This window comes from Aspergillus ambiguus (genome assembly GCF_047715705.1).
Source record: "Aspergillus ambiguus strain CBS 117.58 unplaced genomic scaffold BDV59scaffold_1, whole genome shotgun sequence".
Lineage (NCBI taxonomy): Eukaryota > Fungi > Ascomycota > Eurotiomycetes > Eurotiales > Aspergillaceae > Aspergillus > Aspergillus ambiguus.
This window is the reverse complement of record NW_027395514.1, coordinates 214,004-235,416: the sequence shown is the minus strand read 5'-3', so window position 1 is coordinate 235,416 and position 21,413 is coordinate 214,004. Positions and strand designations below refer to the sequence as shown.

Below are 21,413 nucleotides of genomic sequence, written 5' to 3'. Positions count from 1 at the left end.
GAGTTGAAAGATATGGTATGGCTTGAAAGGTAAAGAGGAAGTTGATTAACTGTATGGCAGGCCTCCGGAGCTTCCTAAATATAAACTGTTATAGGGAAGATTAAAACTAAGACCTAGGAATTAGATTCTTCTGAGAAAATGCCCAGTCAAAGACGAGCTCTGGCCTTTAGTCCCTCCAAAAACGACAAAACAGACTTCTCGAATGCCTTCGGCTGATCTATATTAGAAGCATGCCCGGCGCCAGCAATAACAACTTTCTTCGTCCCAGGAATAACCCTAGCCATGTATTCAGCAGCTGCCAGGAATGGAGTATCATCGGCCCCGACAATAATCAACGAAGGTACTCGGATTCTGGGAAGAGAATCAATCACCGCGGAGTTGCGCTGGGTCAGCATCCCTTTCGCTGCCAAGATGAGTCCCTTTGCATCTCGGTGTCTCGCAATCCGGGCTTCTGCGCTTTTTGTCTGTAACCTGGATAGTCCATGTTTCTCAAATTGTGCTGCAGTCTGATAGGCATATTTGTTCCAGCCTTCGCGAGCTGCGTCCTTCTTGAATCCCGGACCTGTATCGATGATCAACAGTGCTGCAACCCGGTCCGGATGCGCGCGATAGAATGCCAGTGACATATATCCTCCCAATGACAAACCACCAACTATGGCGCGGCGGTTGCTGCAGACATGGTTCAGTAGTGCTTCCATGTCTGCGACAGTATGTGCCTCGCTGTATAGAGCGGGATCGGTCGGATAGTCAGATTGTCCATGCCCGCGCATGTCCCAGATGATTAAGGTGTACTCCTTGGATAGTGTATCTATCTGACCGTGCCACATTGCGGAAGATGCAGAATATCCATGGCTCAATAGGAGAGGAGGCCCACTTCCGTGGACGGAGTAGTATAGCTTCACGCCATCACGTTCTAAATGCGGCATGGTGTTATGAGATGACAGTGAGAATACTTGTCTTAACGTAGTCAAAGCTAGGACGAATGTCTCTTAATGTAACTGCGTAATAAGCGGGGTCACAAGTCTTGTAGATTTCCTCGGTTGTCGGACGTATGTTACGAGCGGGGACTTCACGGACCAGGACAAAGCTCATGATGTCCGCTAAATCTAAATTGAAATAGCGTAATATGATGGCTCGTGGTCTCCTATGCTCTTTTACCTGTCCTTGCAATACTGTAGCGGTGATTGATGCTGCCAAGGATTCGCCATATATCTCGGTGGTACAATTCCTGGATGCTGCATCGTGCGAAACTCTACTCAGTCAATGTAGAGGTTTAAACGACGGAAGTCGAGCTATCTTGCTCGCGGCAAATGTGGCTATCAGTGCTTAATCTTCCATATCGATAAAAACCTTGGTTCTTTGCTGTCTCCGTGGCCGTGGCGCCGGATTCGCGATACCTGGATGGTCATGAGCGCAACGTAATTTGTAGAAGCTGGACTGCAACATCTATCGTGTATTCGCTAAGAGCATGAATATACCATCATAATATACACCAATAAACCAAACCCCAAATATATTCTTTGAACGTATTAGACTTTTAAAAGCCCTGGACTCGCACTGCCTGCAGTGTTTCTCCCGACACCAGCGGCCCACACCATCCGTAAGTATCACAGCGGCATTGCTCAAACCGAGGACAGCTGCCTCCGTTAGCACACGACAGTAGCAACCGGCCAGGAGGGGGAAACTTACTATATTTCGTCCATGCCAAAAATGATATGCCATACCTTCTCAAACACCCATCCCACGCCGAAACTATCCGTCAACTCCGTCTCCGCCGCCCACCGCAGCATGCGCTCGTAGTCGGCCAGTGGCCGCTCCCGGATCCGATCCCGGCTAACGGCAAACTGCCCGCAGCACACGTTCCCAATATGAGTGGGAACCTGCTCCGGGCCGACGTTGAACAACGTCTGGTATACCTGCGGGAAGAAGGCGCGGATGTCGTCCTTTTCGATATCGTACTGTGTCGGCTCCCAGGGGTGCACGCTCGTCGGGCAGCCCGGGTTGTGCTGGCAGCGGAGGTTGACGTATCCGCGGGCGTCGACAGCCTCGAGACGCAAATTCTCCAGGGCTGGCGTGGTGTGAGGCCCGAAGAGATCGTTGTGCCATTGGTCGATGTTGGCGTGGACGAAGATCGAGTAGCGGGGAAGGCGGTCGTAGTAATCGACTATATAGGATAGATAGGCGGCTGTCTCGCGGCCGCGGATCGTGTGAGGAACGAGAAGACGGGGATCAGGGGTTTCGTCGATCATGTAGATGAAAGGGGTTGTGTCGCTAGAAATCATCTATTAATAGTTGTTGGAGGGGAGGCGAGCTGGCCGGCAGAGAGGCGCAACCTACGGGTGATGGTTGCAATATTCGAGGACCCAGGTCAAGTCCTCAAACTTGGGAGTGGCCAGGATGAGGCCGATATCCCGATCATTGTGGTATGTGTTTGTAATCGAGGATAAATTGCGAATCACCTGGTCATGAATAGTATCGTACCCTAGAGGCGAGAGGCGCGAGGCGTGAGCCATGATATCATACCCGCAAGTCGAGGTTCGGAGCGGGACATACCGAATACGGAGTCAAATGAGCCCTTGAAAAGCAGAAGAATGGAGACCAGAGTAGCGAAGATCAGAGCCAAACATCCTAGTCCGGTTGTTCGGCGGGCAGGCCAACGTAGCGCCCGCCGTATCGGCATGGAGTCGGACTGCGGTTAGGAGTTGATTAGGAGATGAAAAGGAGATGTTGGCGCGGAGAGGATGCAGAGGGCGGAAGAAGTAGGCAGCCCAATTCCAGACATGCACGTATCACGAACGGAATGCGTTGGCAGGCATGATGATGTGGCTGGAACAACAGAGAGGCTATGGGGAAAAGCTGGCAACAAATGATCTTGGGACCCGGACATGCATGATGTTCAAGTTCCAAAAAAAAAAAAGAAGAAAGGACTTAATAATAATTTCTGTGCCAAAAGCCAAAATTAGAGTGGATCTGCGAGAGTGCAGCCAATGGTAAAGTAGGTTCTAACGCCAAGAAGGCTTGGTGATCCAGATCAAAGCCTGTTGATTGGTTTACTCTCAGCCACAGTGGGACTCTATCACCTCATCGGTTTCCTGTCTGGGAAAGGATAAGGGTCCAATGCAGTTATTATCTAAGCTGTATCTCGAGCAGAAGTCAATATAGAAATACAGTCAACTATATCAGATACAGTCCAGGAATCCCCTCAAAACAGTTGCCAATCGAACCACACCCCTCGTCAATTCCCCCTCATCAATTCTCGTAAAACACAGCCGGATCATTTCCTCATACCCGCTATATCGCTCATTGCCCTCTGGAAGAGCTGACAATGGCCCAATTCCAAATCGAAGGTTTTGTTCCCTCAATGCGACCTCTAAAACTTCATGTGCGGTTAATGGTGAAGGAAGTTTGAGCCAGAAAAAGAAGCCTCCTGCCGAAGATCTCGAGCTTGTCGCTGGGTTGAAGGTAACACCAAGGGGGAGGAGATGTGCGCGAATGGCCGAGTCAAGAATAAAGTAGCGACGTCTGTAGGTTGGGAGAAGGGTTGACGCAATGTTAGTGGAAATAAAGTTGTTAATAAAAAGTTCGTTGACGAAAGTTGACATGAGATGGGAGGGAGCGCCTCCCGAACGAGTTGAACCGCTAGAATTGAAATGGCATGTTAGACATAAGCGTGATCATGCGGGGGAGAATGCATACGCTTGGGAAAGACCATAGGTAAACTTTGCAGTCCCTTCCGCCCATCCTACACGACAACCTGGCCCAAGGATCTTACTAAAACTGCCATTACTGACACAGTTGCCAAATTCGTCCTGAGGCCCACCGTCTAACATATCATCAAGATCAACGAAACGAGGCTGAAGGGCTTTCATGTTATCATAGTCGTTTGCACGTCCGCTCTGGGAGTCCACATCCCAGTGGACAAAATCATAGACATCATCGGCAATAATCAATGCATCATATTTTCGTGCCAATCGAAGCAGAGCCTCCCGACGTGGTCGAGACATAATTACTCCAGATGGGTTGGAGAATGTCGGTACGCAGTAGATGACATGCGAGTAGAACTTGCGGTATGGATATGAGGGCTTGACAGGCTGGAGCTTCGGTTAGATCTCAGGATCAGCTGGCATTTCAGTGAGTACTTACAGATAGACCAGGCTTATCAGATACGTTAAAGGGTCTGTTGTCCTCTTCCAGGGCATTTTCCAAGAAAGCAATATCCACTCCATCCATACCCTCGGGGACACCATGAAGTCTTCCACCGAATCCTGCATCTTCGAAGATACGAAATCCAAGGTAGTAAGACGGCTCAACTATCCAGACCTTCCTCGTCTTGATTGGGTCGGTGTATACTTGCAAAATACAAGCCAGATTCTGGCTTGCGCCGCCTGTGATGCATATACGCTCCACGGGGATATTCTTCGGAGAGGCATAGAAACCCGTAAGCCATTTTGCGATATTCTCCCTGAGCGGAAGATATCCTGGGTCGGCACCATAAACCATTCCATCTTCCCATACTGTTTGATTGGATAGTGCTATTGCTGCTGCATCTTTCAACTGTTCAGCGGGGAGAAGGCTGGGGGCAGGGTAGCCGGTAGCAAGGTCAATATGGGTTTTGGACGACATTCGACGATAGGTACCCGGAAAATCCCAAATATGACAATGAAAAATTTTCCGACAGGTCCGGTTGTTGGATTGTATTTGTAGGCTTCACTTCAGGACTCAAGGCCTCCGTTTGGTCCCACGACGGGAAATCCTGATAGCCTGATTGGGAAGGACAGGCGATTGGACCAATAAGAAGCGTCCACCAAATGGGCGGCAGTATGAGACCTCTAAGAGGCGGCGAAAGCTTTGTAAGTGAAAGTATGGCTCCTTTGCTTTCCAAATCCTCGTTTATAACGGGACACTGATAAGATGGATTACATGGAGTGCTGAGAATGAGGGTGGTTCCCTTGTGCACTCCGAGTAGTCGGTAAGTCATAGAAACGGGTGATTATCTTGAGTTCCAGTTATACATCCGCCGCACATGATTTGACATGCGTGTATATAACAACCTAAGGTATGTAGGCGATTATAAGTCCTGATCCATATAAGGCTGGAACGTAAACGTAAGTATCGGTCAGTTAGTTTGATGGATGCATATATATTTTTCACTCACTGTTGCCCAGTACCCCAGCTAAATGAAAATATTCAAATATCGGCCACCACAGGTTTTTGGTGGACTCTCCCTCTTTCACAACTTTACAACTCACCAATCAGTTATATATCTGATCAATCCATATCGAAATACCACAACATCTTTCTGATTGCTGTCACCTCTGCACACTCTCAACTCCGGCCTCGGCACCAAGTCTTCTCCCGTGGCTCGAAATATCCCGACCGAAGCGCGGCGAGAATGACGGACGCCGAGATGAAGAAACACGGGTCCGGAGACACAGGGGCACAGGAGCTGCTTCTGTCTACTTCATGAATTAACCGTGGAAACCGACGGTATGATTGGACTGACAACGAAAATGGGAATTACCCGACGGGCCCGAGAGACTCGGGTAAATTCCCGGTGGCTGAGTCATCATTTCCTCGGAGGAATGTCTGCCGATGCTGACATCATCAGTAACATTTGTATGATAGTTAGACAATTCTATTGTCTTGTTCACCGTACAGAAGGGTGTAGACCATATATATAATATCATAGATAAATGCATCGAGGTATTTGTTTAGAATTACTGTACGCCAGATTAAATCTATCTATCTACTTGTACATCTCATTCTGTAGGAGAATGGTAGAATCCCACGTTGCCCCACCGAGGGGTAACCGCTGGCGGGGTTTACATCCCCAAGATTCATTACTATCCCCAGTTATGGAGAAGGTAACCCTCCATAGAAACATGCTGAGCAACGAATCCTCCTTAAGTAATTAAATTTGTCGATTATTATTTCATCATCGCGTGCGTCTGCCTCCCTCCCCCGCCGGAGAAACCGAACTTTGACAACTCTATTAAATTCCCTGTCTTTCCCTTGCTTTCTCTCGTCTCCTCTTTTTCTCTCCCTCCCTTCCTCCCATACTTATATCCTCCTACATACCCCTCTACTTAGTTTCTCTTCTCCCATCTATACCCAATACCCAATTTCTCTCACATCACAATGTCTCTCGGCAAGAAGGTTACTCTGAACTCTGGTGCTCAGATCCCGTATGTTCAGGTCCTCAACACTACTCAGAATGCGAACTAACAGCCCAATAGCCAGTTGGGCTTTGGCACCTGGCAGTCTGCTCCCGGCCAGGTCGGTGAGGCCGTTTACCAGGCTTTGAAGGCCGGTTATCGCCATCTGGTAAGTGATGAGACTTCCCGCATCCGGAACTTTAACCCTAACGCGATAACAGGATCTGGCTACCATCTACCAGAACCAGCGTGAGGTTGCTGAGGGTATGAAGCGTGCCTACAAGGACGTTCCTGGCCTCAAGCGTGAGGATATCTTCATCGTATGTATCTCTTCTACCTCCACATGAATTGCTCCTAACGAAATGCCCCCAGACATCCAAGCTCTGGAACAGCCAGCACCACCCTGATGTTGTCGAGAAGGCCCTCGACGAGTGCCTTGCTGAGCTCGAGCTTGAATATCTTGACCTCTACCTTGTCCACTGGCCCGTGTCCTTCAAGACTGGCAGCGAGCTCTTCCCCCTCAAGGCTGGCAGCAACGTTGAGGGCGGTGACTGTGAAATCGACGACAGCATCTCCATTGTCGACACCTGGAAGGCCATGACCAAGCTCCCCAAGAACAAGGTCCGCACTATTGGTGTCTCCAACCATAAGGCTGAGCACGTAAGTTGTCCTGAGATCACCCCGGACTCCCCCCAATCTAACCCAATTCAGCTCGAGGCCCTCATCAAGGCCACTGGTGTTACCCCCGCCGTCAACCAGATCGAGCGTCACCCCGTCCTCCAGAGCCCCGAGCTCGTCGACTTCTGCGCTAAGCACAACATCCACATCACCGCCTACTCCGCTTTTGGTAACAACATGATTGGCGTCCCTCTCCTCGTCACCCGCCCTGAGGTCAAGGAGGTCGCTGAGTCCGCCTCCAAGCGCCTTGGTACCGAGGTTACCCCTGCCCAGGTCATTCTCGCCTGGTCCCAGGTCGGCGGCCACAGTGTCATTCCCAAGTCCGTCACTGCTTCCCGCATCGTCGAGAACTTCAAGGAGGTTGAGCTCACCCCCGAGGAGATCGCCAAGGTCTCCGCTCTGGGCAACAACCGCCGCCGCTACAACACTCCTTACACGGCTAACAAGCCCCGCTGGGACATTAACATCTTCGGTGAGCCCGAGGAGGGCCCCGCCACCCACAAGGTCATTGTGTAAATGGGATGCTGGTCACTCACGTTTCATGAATGATGTATGTTTGGTGGATAGATAGTCTTAAAAATAAATTGATGCCTGTATGATGTACACATTATCCGGAATATTCATCTGTATAGATAAAATGTGTTCAATTTCCCCGATATTCGGACAGCTGTTCAAACCCCTCTTGTCCATCATATGCAGACTCCACTTTAACGCATTGTTGTATGCAAAATGAGATGCCGGGCACTCATGTACGGAAGAAGGACACAATGCCGAACATTCGGTAAATTGACCGACCCCTACTAAAACTGGTTATGCAACGCCGACCTCGGTCGCCATATCCAGATGCAGTTAAACCACTGCAAGAAGTGTGGGGTTGGACTGCAGTCCCATGGGGAACGTGAGGCCGATATTATAAATCGACCTGGCCAAATGAAGTATGCATCACCCGATATAAACGCCGTCTTTCCAATCTCCCATCGTCCAAAACCCCATACACCTAGAATCAGACAGAGCCAATTGAGCCTGCATATCCGTAAAGATGCCAATTCCCCACGAAACGCGCCAATGGGTACTGAACTCGAAGCCCCTCGACCTCCCCGTCCTCGACGGACCCAATCCCACATTCAAACTAACTACCGCGCTCCTCCCGCAATCACTTTCTAAATCACAAGTCCTTGTGAAAACTCTTTATCTTTCCAATGACCCGGCGCAACGCTGTTGGATCTCCCCCACCGCTGACCCGCGCCGCCTCTACCTGCCCCCAATCGCGGAGGGCGAGTCCATGGGCTCCAATGCCGTCGCCGAGGTCATAGAATCGGGTGCAAGCGATCGTCTAGCCCCAGGTACCTTAGTCCTTGCTAAGACCAATTGGCGCGAGTACTCCATTCACGAGATCGATGACTGTCAGATCCTCAACCCGCTCCCCGGTCTGGGTGTCACACATTTCATGGGTTCTTTTGGACTACCCGGCTTGACGGCGTATTACGCCCTGACAGAAGTGGTTAAGGCAAAGTCTGGCGAAACGATCGTGGTTAGCGGTGCTGCTGGTGCGACGGGGAGCATGGTGGTCCAGATTGCGAAGAAATTAATTGGACTGAAGGTACCTTCTTCGTTTTTCTTACCGTGGGGCCAGTGTGGGCTTACGAGAATAGGTAATTGGCATTGCTGGCTCGGAAGAAAAGTGTCGCTGGGTTGAGAAACTCGGCGCCGACATCTGTATTAACTACCGGAAACCGTCGTTCGAGGAGGACCTGTTCCGCGAGACTGATGACTTTGTTGATATCTACTACGGTACGATCCTTCCACATGGTTTTGTCGAGGCAAATCTGATGAATAATGCAGATAATGTCGGAGGTCGGATCCTTGACCTTATGCTCCTGCGTCTGAAACGCTACGGGCGCGTGGCTGCGTGGTACGTCTTTTCGTTCTCCAAACCAAACTAAGCTAATCAATTCAGCGGCACGATCTCGAACTACAACAAGGATGCAGACCCAGTGGGCCTAAAAAATTTCTATGTACGTTTTTGCTTCCTGAATAGTTGGTCGCCAAGCTCCTTACAAGTAGCAGGAAGTGGTCTCGAACCGCATTGCCATCCTTGGCTTTATCGTCTTCGACTACATTCACAAGGCAGCAGAAGTGCGCAACCTGCTTATACAGGCGTGGAAAGATGGCAAAATTGTTGTCGACGATGCCACAGAGACAGTTGTGGAGGCTTCATTTGAGGATATTCCTCGCGTGTGGATGAAGTTGTTTGATGGGTCGAACACGGGGAAACTGACCACCAAGCTGGTTTAACCTATATACGGTGAATTGGTAGAATAGAACGATGGTTCTAGAAATCAAATTATCTGGCTTTATCCGGCTGTCTACTTTGTCCTTGCACGGCTCAAGGGAGTTGACTCTAAGACAAACCATGCCCCATACAAATCCACCTGTCGAGCTCTTATCCGGCCAGTATTCGTGCCGTCTCGAGACAGACCCAAGACCAGCGACCTCCCCTTCAAGCTGTAACAATTTTCCGATTAGGAAACGCGTGCACCGTACTTCGAGTAGTGTATTCAGCCAGTAGAATCGTAGACATCGTCATCATCCAGAGCCTCCAAATAACTTCCCCTCTTGTATACACAGAGTCTCGAATCAAGCAGCTTCCGACCATTTGGAGTTAATTCACGTGCAAATATTAGCACTAACCTTTAGTGTATGGCCGATAAATTTTATCGTTTCTTGTCCGCTGTGTGCTCGAATGCTGTGGAAGTGGATGTCCTCAGAAACCTCTTTAGGCCATGTGTCTCGCTTCTATGAATCAGCTTCCCTTTTCCCTTTCTTCTTTGTGGAGGACGATGCGTTTTGAATTCCGCCCTGCATTGACAGTATGTTTCCTTGCTCGATCGCCTTCACACAGATCTTCAAGAAGTCTTCCTCCTTCTGACTTGTTACAGCATCGGGAGGAAACTGGTCCTCAGTAAAAGTCGCCCACGCAGGTAGTTCTTTTCGCAATTCGTAGATCACATGGAGGCAAGCGCAGGGATATGGAAACTTGTAGACTATTTCGTTAGAATGGCATACTGCGCGTCTGAAATTAGTAACAAACTCCCCGATAGTCCCGTAGGAAGATCTTTCCATGTGGACAGCCCGCTCCCATACCATAAGCGCGTAGGTATGACTGCGGCCAAAGAGAATCTCCTTGATAGACCTGAAAGCTTCGTCTGCATACAAAGGAACCGACGGCAAGAATCTGTACTCTTCGATTATGTCCTTCCCCAGCTGAAGGACTAACCAGGACGCCAAAATGCGTGACTGTGTCTCCCAATTGTCATAGGCATTGTCGTTCTTCTCTGGCCTCTTGATACTATCGTCCAGAAGGTCCTCCATAGACATACCGCGTGCGGCATTCTGGGTGTAGAATTTCCACTCTCCCCAGTCCTCTCGCGTCGACAGAACTTTCTTGACACCTAGAGACTTCGGAGGATTTTGTCTCAGTTTGGAAGCCTGGGTGATACCCCTCGATGCGCCATCGGCAGGGGTCTTGACGAGTTGGTGCTCGGAGAACGAAGAGGCGCTCTCGCACCCACCTTCATTGAAAGCATCAACGGCCGACGACGGATTTGCCATGCGGACGAGTCAAATGGAGTGTGGGCACTCCCTGGCTAGCAAGATTTGCGTAAACCAGGCACTAAGTCAAACTGAAGGGCTCAATTAAAGCGAAGTAAGGAGGTCAAAAGATAGCAGGTGATTCTAGGTGCTAGACCTGTTGAGGAAGAACAAAATAACATACAAATGTGGCCATCAGGAGACAATGCCTAAAGTGGAAAGCAGTTTGCCACTTGGACAATAATTCACCCCCATATCTCTACCTAATGGAGATCTCCAAGTATACGGCGCCTATTTCTTCTTTCGTTCCAGCTCCCCAACCTTCCTGAAAGCATGTGTGATCTCGGTGCCACTTTGATACACGCAATCTGCAAGTGTCAGTAACTAATTGCTTACTCGGAGAAGGGTATACCAACAAGATCCAATAGCCATCCAAATGAAATTCATGAAAAAGTAGTAAAACCAAAAGTAATAGCGTTCAGGTCGACAAGACGACACCCCGTGAAACCAAAGATCGAACATGCTGGTAGCATAGTATAAGACATCTCCGTAGACTTGCCCTACCGACATAACAAGTTGTAAAACATGACGAATTGGATGCTGGACAATGATGCAGTACGCAATAAAGAAAGCGAGAGGACCCCAGCAGAACTGTGCATGTTAGTTACGGCTGCTAGGTCTTTGTATGGCAACATACTGCAGTAACTGCTTCCATTGAGATAAGAAATGGATCTGAAGTTAGATATCGCGAGTCCGAGAGCGAATATTCCTTCCATAGCTGGCCAAATAACTCTTGTGACCCTGCGAGTGATTCATGATGGATGACGAAATATGCTTCGAAGAAGAGATGAATAAACCCAGCTATACAGAGCATCGTATTAATTATTTCTGAATGTGCTAATACATTAAGGTTGTTGGAGACTTACTCAGACTCATCCAGATAAACGCAAGTTTATCGGATTGACTCGCGGCAGGTCGCAAGCGGCAGACGACAAGAATAGCCAGCCCTATCACTGCAGCCCAGAGGAATCCAAATTTAGCAATCAGGACAAACACCGGGGTCTCATTAGCCACCAGATGTGGCAATTGTATTGCAGGAGGGTAATAGAGATGTGTAGTAGAAGTGGTATTAGCCATTTTCCGGGGCTCGTATACTTGAACAGGGCAATGCCAACTGCATTCAGTGCAAATATGTAAGGATTGAGGCTCATTGTTCTTAGCCTATTTATATTGAACTGCGTGAGGGCGCGTTAAAATACTAAAACACTTTGCCGCGGCGCCCGCGGAATCCGAATCCTGTCTCGGATATCGAGCATCCATCTCAGGCCACATTTCAGAATAAAAGAGGCAGTATTCATTTATTTAAGAAATATTTTATGTGCGCTAGTACAATAGTCCCTATCAGATGTAGTATATCATCACTAAACACCCAATAGCTCCTTTGCGGACCCCATAACCTGTTGACAATGTTATTTAAGGACATTATCTTTCTAGCGCCCCAAAGCATACATGGGCTGCAGTATTATTTGAAAGTAGATATCTCAAATATATTAACTATCTAGTAGCTAAGAAAAGGATAGTGTGTTCGTCTCACTAATCCCGAAGGAATCAGATTGGCCAGGGGGACGTATGGATACCCTCGTCTGGAGAATCTTCCCCCAAATGATAGGTTTTAAGAAGCTTCCTGTAGGACGTCTAGTGGGTCAGTTTGGGGGCTTCTGAGATTTATAGAAATGATAATAGCAAATCATTAACAATGTAAGATGTTGTTGGAGGGTCCTAGTTGAACGTCTCCGGCCGGCTCTAGCAAGCTATAGTCGGTTGAAATACGTCTATGGAGTTGAGATTGAATGTCTCAGAGGGCACCTCTCAGGCCACCTTTCAAAATTTTGTAGTAGATACATGAATAGTATGAAGCCTTGTTTTCTATGTCTCCAGCAAGTCCCTTTTTAATATTAAATCAAATCGGCTTCAGCATTCATATCCATAATCCAAACTATAGTTGGTATTGGTCCAACCCATTGCAACTCTAGTTGTGGCATCTTAACAGCTATTAACTAGTATTTTCCTCACTAATCTAGCCTGGTTTTAACCAAGGAGCAAGATACAATCATGCATGCTGCTAAATCTGCAACGTCCCAGGAGCTGACCACGATGCGATCTCACCCTGACCAGTCCCTCGATGACATTTCATGGGTATGGCTTGCCCTCTTCGCACACCTGCTTAAACACTTCCTCAGTGTGTTGCATCACCTGCTCTGCCGCACTCTGCCCTCTCGTTCGCTCTAGTTTCCTGTTCGGTGGAAACACCTCGCCGTCCCAATTCAGCCAGTAACACCCACTCCCCTTCGTCCCATCGCTGCCAATTGCGATATCCCTTTCCATATCCCCTCCCTCTCTCTCAGATTTAGGAGGATATCTCCCACTCGTTGCCGCAAATAAATGCCTCTATCCACTCTCCTCAAGAGGCACCATGAATGGTCTTAACAGTGGCGTCAGCACGGCCGACAGCGCGCGTCCAGCTGGTAGTTCACGCAGCACGCCTGTGGCTACGCCAGAGGGGTATGCATGGACAAAGGAGGTATGCGGGCTTTGTTGAGCCATGCTCTCTAGGAAAAAATTACCCATTAGACTGGCGTGCCAGCCGCTTCGTGAGGCTAAAGGAGTGCTTTAGACTGTGATCCAAGAAATCGAGCGTGCCAGAGCCGCCAGCGCGGACGGAGACCATGGGGTCTAGAACAGATACGACGCGGGATAGTCCGGCGCTGCTATTAGTGGAAGAATCTTGAGCGGCTGTGTTTAATAGGGGCAGCAGGTTTGTGATAAATCGCATCCGCGCATAATAATGCAATACGAATTTGCGATCCAGACCTTCAACTGTCTCCTCCCGTCCTTTCAGCGTCATATATCCAGGTGTCATGAAAAGTAGATTCACTTTGTTCTCTCTTGCCGTAATCTCGGCGCAGACGCTATCAACGTTCTTGAGAAGGGATATGTCTGACTGTAGAAAGATTGGTTGTGCGGAGGAATTAATGGCCTTCATAGAGGCGATGGCAGCATCGGCAGCGGTTTGGCTATGGCCGATGAGGTAGATCGTGGGAGAGGGGGTGTGACGGGTGAGGGCGAGGGCGGTTGAGAGGGCGATGCCCGAAGTACCGCCGACTGGGAGGGGATTAGTGAGATGTAAGGCTTTGTAAAAATTGCTTTATCGTAGCAGGTGGCATGGTGCAGATTGAACTTACCGAACACCGCGACAAGACCTGAGGTTAGGGATTTGAGAGTCGCATTGTGCGTATGAATGGCCTGGAGGTTCACCATTGCTGCTTCGACCTTTGTCGACAGGGTAAAGTGACAGATGCCCACAAATAGATTCCAGGATTCCTTATTGCAAACAATACTCGGTGCGGGAACGGACTGGAAAAGCAAAAGACGGGTCTAGAAAGACGGACTATCCACCCAGCGGCGCTTGGAGAAGTGAAATGGTTGTATTTAGCATAGTGAAGCGGGGCAAGTAGCCGTCTCATCCCATCTTGGTTAGAGCCGGCCCATGATAACTTTGTCGTCTCTAGCTGACAGGCTTGAGCAGATCCCTTGCTGAGTACTCCGCCGACTCTCAAGCCAAAACAGCCGAAGTCCGCCTGTGCAGCTGCTGGGTTCAATGCAGCAAGGCAGGCAAACTAAGACCCTCTCAATTAATGTGACCAATGGACGGCAGAGGTAATTTGGTGGCTGATGCGAAGTATTAAAGGGGAGGGGCGAGGAGACGTCAGACAGCTTCAATTTGCCAGAATTGAGATTGTAGGAAGTTTGGATGCACAGTTGAAATACGTGGCCGCACAACTTCAATATATTAATACGCAATCAGGCTAATAGTATCTAGTAATAAAAGACACCGTCTGCTATTCCAAATAACTGACAAAAGCATTTGGATAGACTGGTGCAATCTCTACTTGTGACTTTCAGAGCACCGAGCTTGCTGACAACTGGGAATCCATAACTTCCAGAGCCATATCAATCAGCTCCTTGGTCACCTTTCTTTTATTCTCCCCCGCCAAGGCTTTGCACAAACCAAACACATTCTTGATCTGTCGTCCATTGAGCTCTTTGTTCCCAAGATTGGAGTATTCCACGTCGGAAATATCCACTCCGCCGGCCAGCTTTCCGAAATTTCTCCAGATAGATTCGCGCAGGCCATGGTTAAGAGCCGGGTAATCCAGTCGCAGGTGAATCCGAGAATGGAAGGCGTCGTCAATGGTCTCGATTCGGTTTGTGGTCAGGATTAGTATTCCCCCATAATACTCAAGAGCCCGGAGAAACACGGACACTAGAGCATTATGTGGAATGTTACGACTGGAACGTTTCTCCATGAACACATCTGCTTCATCGAGAAGGAGAACAGCGCGGAATGTCTCTGTGATATCAAGAACCAGGTTCAGGTTCCTCTCGACGTCATTAGCCGATGCCCCTAGCTCACCGGACGTAACACTATACAAAGGACGCTTCGTATATTCCGCGACGGCTATTCGAAGTCAGCATACCATCCATTGCTTTCCATTAAGAGTGACATCATAGAAACATCTACCTTCAGCAGTCATTGTTTTACCAACTCCTGGAGGCCCGTGGAGAAGCAGCACAAGGCCTTTACCTTTCCCTATTCAAATGATTTAGTCTTCGGCGTTCCACGTCAGGGGCTTATACATACCTTTTGTAAAGTCGTCAAACGCCAGCCCGTTGACGTGGCTTTTGATCACCTCCCGCAGAATGTGCTTTGTATTAGCAGGTAGGGCCAGTTGACTGAAGATCTCCTCGTTAAATTCTATATCATGGAGCCTCTCAATATCCCCGTAGTGAAACTTGTGATCCCTTAACGAGAAGAAAGGGATAGTGTTGGTACAGATCATCAGATGGTCTTCAGTCAATGTGCCGTTCATCAATTCGTCTTTCACAGGTTCGTCATCAATATCCTCAATATAGACAGATTCATGACGCAGTCGACGACGCAGCCGGCTAATGGCAGTAGTATCTATTATGACACGCGAAGTGATCTGCCAGACAAATTGTAAGCCTTTCAGTTCGAATAGTAACTAGTAGCTTAGCGGGAAACAACATACAGTCTCACCGGACGAATCCCTCTTTGCGACTTCCATATAAGACTTGAAATGTTGGCCCTTCAAAGCCTCGAATTTGCTCCCCCGTTTCACAAGATAGTCGACCACGTTTCTTGAATCACGATGGTATTTGAGCGGAACTAAGGGAAGTTCATGAATGTAACGGATCCCATCAAACTTCGTGATATTAGTGTCATGGCGCACTGTTTTAAACTTCTCACCATCGCAGTCGATGTATTCCGCCTGAATACAGAAAATGCTGTTGCCCAACGGATCCCTACCATAGTAGAGATCCGTCACTCGGTACGCTCTTGTTGCTCCATCCACCACAATGTCTCCCGGCCAAAAGGCTTCCCATAGGATATCGAAGTTCGAGGTCCCTCTATAAGAATTTGTTAAACCACACCCCGCCAGAGACTAGGATGATTTTCCTGCTTACTTGGGAAGCAATTCATTGCTGTCACGAATGTCTGACGCATATTTCTGGTGAATAAGCCCCAAAAGCACGGCGACATGCTTGACGCATAAATCACCTTTTCTTGCGGCCGCTGCTTTAATTTTCTCGCGCTATCAAATCAGTCAGCACTCACATTAACCAAAACACTGAGTTATATTTGCCTACATATCTGCAAAGGCCCCGGTTTGGCCACTTTACGGAGGCTTGGGATGCAAGAGCAGCTTTTTGTTCCAGCAGAGTCTCCATCAATACGTCCAGCACTAGAGGACTTTTGATGTCCAGCATCACCTTCCATAGCGTTTGATCTGGGTGGAAGACCCGGCGTAGGACAATGACCCATTTGTCGTAGTCATCAGGAACCACAGCCTCTTTATCGGGTACTGGTATCCTACTTGGGTCATGAGGCACCAAGACACGATCTCCAGTTCCAGGGTGAAAGATCTATGGTAGATCGGCTTGAGTCAGCACCTTTGGAGGTATTCATGAACAGCCGTATGGTTAAGAGGAGCCTTACATCATCAACCTCCCAGATGACAGTTTCCATATCTTCCGCCGCTCTCTTGACGATTTCTTTCTGGGCTTCCTGTCTGTTGGAGTCCTCCACCGCGGTTACTCCATTTTGCTGACTTGACCTTTCCATGCCCTGGAAAATTTCATCTGCATACTGGTGTGCGGAGGGAAGAGGGATGTCCAGTAGCTTCTCAGTGGCTTCATGGCCTCCCAGAGTAGCGACGAGGTCATTGCTCACAGACAACTCAGTCCTAATCCAGAGAGTAGCGAGGCCTCTGGTTGCCTCAACCGTTTCTAGGTTTTTGGTCTTCAACGTTTTGGAAAAGAGTGAAAAGCCCATTTGACTTGAAGATTCACTGCGTTGTAAAGAATTTTTGGCAGATGCATCATCAACCGTGACGCCCTCAACTTTTTGTGAGGTTTCTTCTATATTTTCTTGCTCCATTTTCTGGGGTTCTGGCTCTCATTCGTGGTTGTTGGATATGGCTAGTGGGTAAGATTGCATTGAGGGTAAAAAAGAGTGAAGAGAAGATGAATGAAGTTGGTGGAAGAGCAAAAGGGAAGAGAATCACCTCATATTGTGTTTCGCTCCCTACGTACTTTCCACGTTGTGTGCTACGCATCACTATGCCTGCCTAAACCCCTCGCAGCTCTCTACAGGTGGCAGCCACATGTACGGGACACATGCAGGTTTGCTGGCACATCAAGCACAATGAGATGGGCCTATATAAAACAACTGAAGACTTATTTTTATCAAATATACAGATACGCTGTCACATTCTCGTAGGATAGAATATTACCAGAAACAGCGACTATACATGGCCCATGGTTGTACACTCGTAAGACAGCAAGCTCGGTAGCAGCTGTTCGATATTAGGAATTTGAAATACTCCATGTAGTTATTTGCATCATTTTGCAAGGTTCCTCGCATCGCTGGCTGTGCCTAGCAAAAGGTATGCCCCACAGTGCGACGACCTGATGGACTCTAGGTCGCAGCGAGGCGGGACTTAGATTTATATAAAAGAGCTCTTATAGTTCCTGTGCAGATAGACTAACATTACCATTGTATCATATCTAGGTTTACATCATGCAGTTTCTTTAAATATCTCGACAAAACATGCTAATCCACCAATACGAGCTTCACTTTTACCCGATTAGGAAAAAGAGCTGCCCCGATGCCGATCCCTTTTCTTCCCTTACGGTCCAGATCCAATCAATTCAGTGGGAACATTCTTGGTATTCCTTGGGTGCAAAATCTTGCCTCAGCCCTGCCATCCTCGTATTTAGTCTTGGTATATAAATAGGTACTGTCTTTGCAGCATAAATTCCTCTGCTCTCCTCAAACACCCCACCACCCATACATACCATATCTACATTCCATTAGACCATTGGTTCAGACAGAATGAACCTCCTCACGACCCTCACCGTCCTGTCCACCGCCGCCCTCTCCCTCGCGGCGCCCCTCGAGGAAAGAGACAACGCTCTAGCAGCCCGAGCAGCCACCATCTGCGGCTCCGGGTACGAATTGGCCACCGCCATTCCGCTCCCTGAGGGAACCGATCCCGACCAGCGACTGGGCACGTTGTATTCATATATTGGCGAGTACGGCTGTCTGATACTCGACAACAACGTCGGCGAGTCCGAGTACATGTATCTGAGTCTGTGCGAGTGGGACGGCAGCAACTGCAAGAAGGATACCGGCTACTATAGCCAATACGCAGGGCCGCTGTATCTGAACAACTTTGCTTGTGCGAAGGTCACAGCGAAGATGGGGAGCAGCTCGAGTGACCTCTATATCGACTATGCTGATGAAAATGTTTTCCCGTGCGAATAAGCGTGCTATTGTACACGCACTCGCATGCCTATCTGGGAAGAATAAACTGTATTAACGACTTCCGCGACGGAATTTATAGTATCTTCCATGTTTACGCTTATGTATTAATGAAAGCATATACCGCTACCACGTAGCATATAATTATGTACTGTTAGTCGTGCCATCCAGTGGAACTAGTCTAGTCCAAATTCATAAACACATCCAACAACTTGGGGTAATTGGGCGTTCCCAATCCAGTGACCGGATCCCACCCCTTAGCGGCAGAGAATCCCTTCGTGTCGCAGCCCTGGTTGTTGCCGGACGTCACGTCGAAGAACGCGTCCGGATTCGCGTATAGCACCGGGTTCACGAACCCGACAGTCGACTTGCCGGCCGCCAGCCGCTCCTCGTTGATCCGTGTCAGCAGGGCAGCGAACACCGGCGCCGCGGCGGAGGTTCCACCGATCAGCTGGGGGACGCCGCTCGTGAAGATGAGCACGTTGTCACCGATCGCAGCGAGGTCTGGGTATCCACGGCCGATGCGGTTGTAGATGCCGCCTCCATCAGCGAAACTGTTGTTGTTGACGCTCTCGTAGTACTTGTAGCCCGGGTCGGCGATCTCGAAGTACTTCTCGACAGCCTCTTTCTGGTAGTCCGGGCGCTCGTAGATGTTGCTGAAGCCGCCACCCGACGCGAAGCTGCTCGTCGCAACCTCCTTGTGTTCCTGGACGTTGGCGCCCGACGGGATCACCGTGCTTCCTGTGGTGGTGAGGTACGGACAGGTGGCCGGGAATCCCGGCGCGAACACCTTGTTGTCCGTGCCGAGACAGTTGCCCGGGGTAGGCGAGCCGTTGCGGCCGGCCACGCCGGAGTCACCACTGGCGACAATGACGGACACACCTTGCAAACCGAGCTTCATGAACTCTTGGCACTGGCGGCGCTGGTAGCTGATCGGCAGGCTAGCTTCCCAGCCGCCGTACGAGATGGAGATCACGTTGGTAGGCTTGTACACGCCGCACTGCAGCTGGCCCTTGTAGCCGCCCTCGGCGGGGTTCGGATAGGACGGGTCCAGAGGCGAGGGGTTACCGCAGTAGGAGCCGTCAATGGCGTAGAGGAAGTTGTTCAGGAACCCCTCATAGGTGTAGTTACTCTGGTACACATTGTCGTCGGTCTGGAAGAGAACGGAGTTCTGGGGCCAGATGAGGGGGTAGGAAATCTGGAAGTCCAGGTTGGACTCGGGGCCAGCGCTAAGGACATTGGTGGGAGCGGTGGCACCGTCAATGGCTCGGAGAGTGGGGTGCGTTCCATCGGGGATTTCCCTGCATTGGTCAGGCATGGGTAATGTATGTTTTGAAAGGGCGGCAATGAGCCGGGCGGGACATACTGTGCGAGAGTCGCGAAGAAAAGGTCGAGGTCATCCTGGGAGTAGATATCGCCCAGACTCTCGAAGATACCCAGTTCGTTGCCCTTGGTGGCCTTGGTTGTATCACTGACGTTGTACATGGCTGTAGAAGTCAGTACGGCGGGACGACGGAACAATGGCCGTCAGAACGTACCCTTGATGCACTCAGGGGTCACAGCAACGTCGCAGAGCTCCAGCATGTTACCAAGCAGAAGATCCAGAGACAGGGTCAATGGACGGAGGATAGGAGGAAGAACGCCAAACAGCTCCCGGTCGACACCACGCTTCTCAATTCTAGACACATCACGGACTTCCAGCTCCTTGATACCGGGGGTGATGTAGTCGATGTGGTGCTTGATTGACTCAGGAACATGGTACCTGCCACTACATCAATAATAGCTCTTACACTCTTTTCTGGTGCATACTTACTCCCGGCAAGCCACATGCGAGCGGCCAGTACCCGAATGGGAGTAGAGGTTGTACTTCGTGCGGAGGATTCGCTCGACCTCTGCGGCATCGGCATCAAACTGCAGCCATTGCTTGTTGGCCGACTGCGAGATACGATGGGCCGAGATGCCGGCCGACTCCAGCCAGGAACGGACTTCATCCACGCTGTCCTGCGACGGAGCGAACAGATCGTGGACCTCTTCAGCGGAGAGGTGTTTTCCGTACCGAGTCGACCCCGGGTGAGACCTGAACCGTCAGCTGGGCCTGTCGGCCTAGGGCCGAAGGGCGACTACATACAGCTCCATGAGAAGGTCGTGGCCATGGTCGAGATTGGACTGGCTCAGACCAATGCGCATCGGCAGGATGGTGCCCCCATCCAGGGGCTTCTCGTCGCCCCATTCGGCAGGAAGGGCATCACGGCGTTCGTGAACGACATAGTCCGAAATGGCGGGGGCAGCCAACACGCCGGAAGCGACGGCTCCCAAAAAAAGAAGTGAGCTCCTCATTCTCTTCGCTAGGATCCGATCAGGGGCAAAGAGATAAGGGTTATATTGAGAATAGCTGGGGAAACGTGCATCTCATATACCCAATCCGCAGGACATCCTAGCACAGCTCCCGTTCCCCGCTCAGGAGGATATGCAGGCAGGAACGAGTAATCAGGCAGGAAAATCATCACCCTTAACATGTCGTCCAGTTTCCAACAAGCCAACCGAGCTAGAGCCGAAAAAGGGGACAGGGAAGCTCATCCATGCCGTCGTCCGGGGTGTGATCTACCCGCGAGGCTGTCATGATTGGACAACAGACATGAACTACTCTGCCGAGTGGGTTCAACAGAAACTATGGGGGCGTGCTACCATCAGCGAGGTAGACTCAGTCCATAATAATGGAACGGCGCCGACTAGCCAGGGACGATCCGAATGCGAGACAATCTGTGTGACCTGGAGATTGATCGGAGGATGCACCGGTTGAGATTCGAAGAAAGCTCAACTCGGGCACCAGCAAAATACCAGGCAGTATTCCGGGGCCCGTTGTAGGAGCCTCGGAGCTGCTGGCATGAGCCACGAGATGCCCATGTGAAGCCGCGAGTTAAGCTTCGGACAGTCTTGGGCTGCGGGGGAAAAGGAGGAGATACGATGGATTTGCGTTTACTTTCGGACGCTGCCCGCGGACAAGCAGGTGGAACTCCCGTTCATGGTCGATTATCACAATTTATCAGGCTCAAACTTATCGTCATCATCAACATGATTGTCAG

At 49.8% G+C, this 21,413-nt stretch overlaps 10 protein-coding genes across 10 annotated transcripts; 3 read left to right on the top strand and 7 right to left on the bottom strand.

Moving 5' to 3' along the window:
* Positions 1–185: 185 nt before the first annotated feature.
* BDV59DRAFT_166313 (alpha/beta fold hydrolase) lies at positions 186–395 on the bottom strand (the record flags this gene model as incomplete). Its single annotated transcript, XM_073687685.1, has 1 exon — positions 186–395. A coding segment is annotated over one exon (210 nt), but the record flags the coding sequence as incomplete, so codon positions are not given.
* A 991-nt stretch (positions 396–1,386) lies between these two features.
* On the bottom strand, positions 1,387–2,883 carry BDV59DRAFT_166311 (DUF3431 domain-containing protein). Its single transcript, XM_073687684.1, has 3 exons — positions 2,554–2,883; positions 2,338–2,482; positions 1,387–2,271 (listed from the first exon to the last, which is right to left on the bottom strand). Exons 1-3 carry the CDS (start codon positions 2,678–2,680, stop codon positions 1,689–1,691), a joined length of 855 nt encoding a protein of 284 aa, XP_073552923.1. The 5' UTR covers positions 2,681–2,883; the 3' UTR covers positions 1,387–1,688.
* A 199-nt stretch (positions 2,884–3,082) lies between these two features.
* BDV59DRAFT_166307 (aminotransferase-like domain-containing protein) lies at positions 3,083–4,712 on the bottom strand. The gene is made up of 3 exons (XM_073687683.1): positions 4,144–4,712; positions 3,697–4,091; positions 3,083–3,639 (listed from the first exon to the last, which is right to left on the bottom strand). The coding sequence occupies exons 1-3, from the start codon at positions 4,621–4,623 to the stop codon at positions 3,180–3,182; spliced, it is 1,335 nt and encodes a 444-aa protein (XP_073552922.1). The 5' UTR covers positions 4,624–4,712; the 3' UTR covers positions 3,083–3,179.
* Positions 4,713–5,857: 1,145 nt separating this feature from the next.
* akr1 (putative aldehyde reductase (AKR1)) lies at positions 5,858–7,475 on the top strand. The gene is made up of 5 exons (XM_073687682.1): positions 5,858–6,185; positions 6,237–6,324; positions 6,377–6,475; positions 6,528–6,815; positions 6,867–7,475. The coding sequence occupies exons 1-5, from the start codon at positions 6,139–6,141 to the stop codon at positions 7,347–7,349; spliced, it is 1,005 nt and encodes a 334-aa protein (XP_073552921.1). The 5' UTR covers positions 5,858–6,138; the 3' UTR covers positions 7,350–7,475.
* A 215-nt stretch (positions 7,476–7,690) lies between these two features.
* BDV59DRAFT_206770 (MDR family NADP-dependent oxidoreductase) lies at positions 7,691–9,128 on the top strand (the record flags this gene model as incomplete). Its single annotated transcript, XM_073694851.1, has 5 exons — positions 7,691–8,433; positions 8,486–8,624; positions 8,676–8,745; positions 8,791–8,848; positions 8,901–9,128. Exons 1-5 carry the CDS (start codon positions 7,873–7,875, stop codon positions 9,126–9,128), a joined length of 1,056 nt encoding a protein of 351 aa, XP_073552920.1. The 5' UTR covers positions 7,691–7,872.
* A 1,452-nt stretch (positions 9,129–10,580) lies between these two features.
* BDV59DRAFT_810 (EXPERA domain-containing protein) lies at positions 10,581–11,640 on the bottom strand. Its single transcript, XM_073697123.1, has 4 exons — positions 11,351–11,640; positions 11,122–11,285; positions 10,841–11,075; positions 10,581–10,792 (listed from the first exon to the last, which is right to left on the bottom strand). Exons 1-4 carry the CDS (start codon positions 11,559–11,561, stop codon positions 10,716–10,718), a joined length of 687 nt encoding a protein of 228 aa, XP_073552919.1. The 5' UTR covers positions 11,562–11,640; the 3' UTR covers positions 10,581–10,715.
* Positions 11,641–12,614: 974 nt separating this feature from the next.
* On the bottom strand, positions 12,615–13,742 carry BDV59DRAFT_190064 (uncharacterized protein; the record flags this gene model as incomplete). The annotated part of the gene is made up of 4 exons (XM_073691707.1): positions 12,615–12,870; positions 12,913–13,014; positions 13,049–13,586; positions 13,667–13,742. The coding sequence occupies 4 exons, from the start codon at positions 13,740–13,742 to the stop codon at positions 12,615–12,617; spliced, it is 972 nt and encodes a 323-aa protein (XP_073552918.1).
* Positions 13,743–14,383: 641 nt separating this feature from the next.
* On the bottom strand, positions 14,384–16,839 carry BDV59DRAFT_197102 (ATP-binding protein; the record flags this gene model as incomplete). The annotated part of the gene is made up of 7 exons (XM_073692839.1): positions 14,384–14,943; positions 15,007–15,075; positions 15,127–15,469; positions 15,536–15,914; positions 15,972–16,099; positions 16,155–16,430; positions 16,504–16,839. 7 exons carry the CDS (start codon positions 16,837–16,839, stop codon positions 14,384–14,386), a joined length of 2,091 nt encoding a protein of 696 aa, XP_073552917.1.
* Positions 16,840–17,848: 1,009 nt separating this feature from the next.
* On the top strand, positions 17,849–18,445 carry BDV59DRAFT_717 (uncharacterized protein). Its single transcript, XM_073696971.1, has one exon. It carries the CDS (start codon positions 17,902–17,904, stop codon positions 18,331–18,333), a length of 432 nt encoding a protein of 143 aa, XP_073552916.1. The 5' UTR covers positions 17,849–17,901; the 3' UTR covers positions 18,334–18,445.
* A 1-nt stretch (position 18,446) lies between these two features.
* BDV59DRAFT_716 (S53 family peptidase) lies at positions 18,447–21,040 on the bottom strand. Its single transcript, XM_073696965.1, has 5 exons — positions 20,459–21,040; positions 20,144–20,407; positions 19,869–20,092; positions 19,697–19,817; positions 18,447–19,631 (listed from the first exon to the last, which is right to left on the bottom strand). The coding sequence occupies exons 1-5, from the start codon at positions 20,665–20,667 to the stop codon at positions 18,512–18,514; spliced, it is 1,938 nt and encodes a 645-aa protein (XP_073552915.1). The 5' UTR covers positions 20,668–21,040; the 3' UTR covers positions 18,447–18,511.
* Positions 21,041–21,413: the final 373 nt, after the last annotated feature.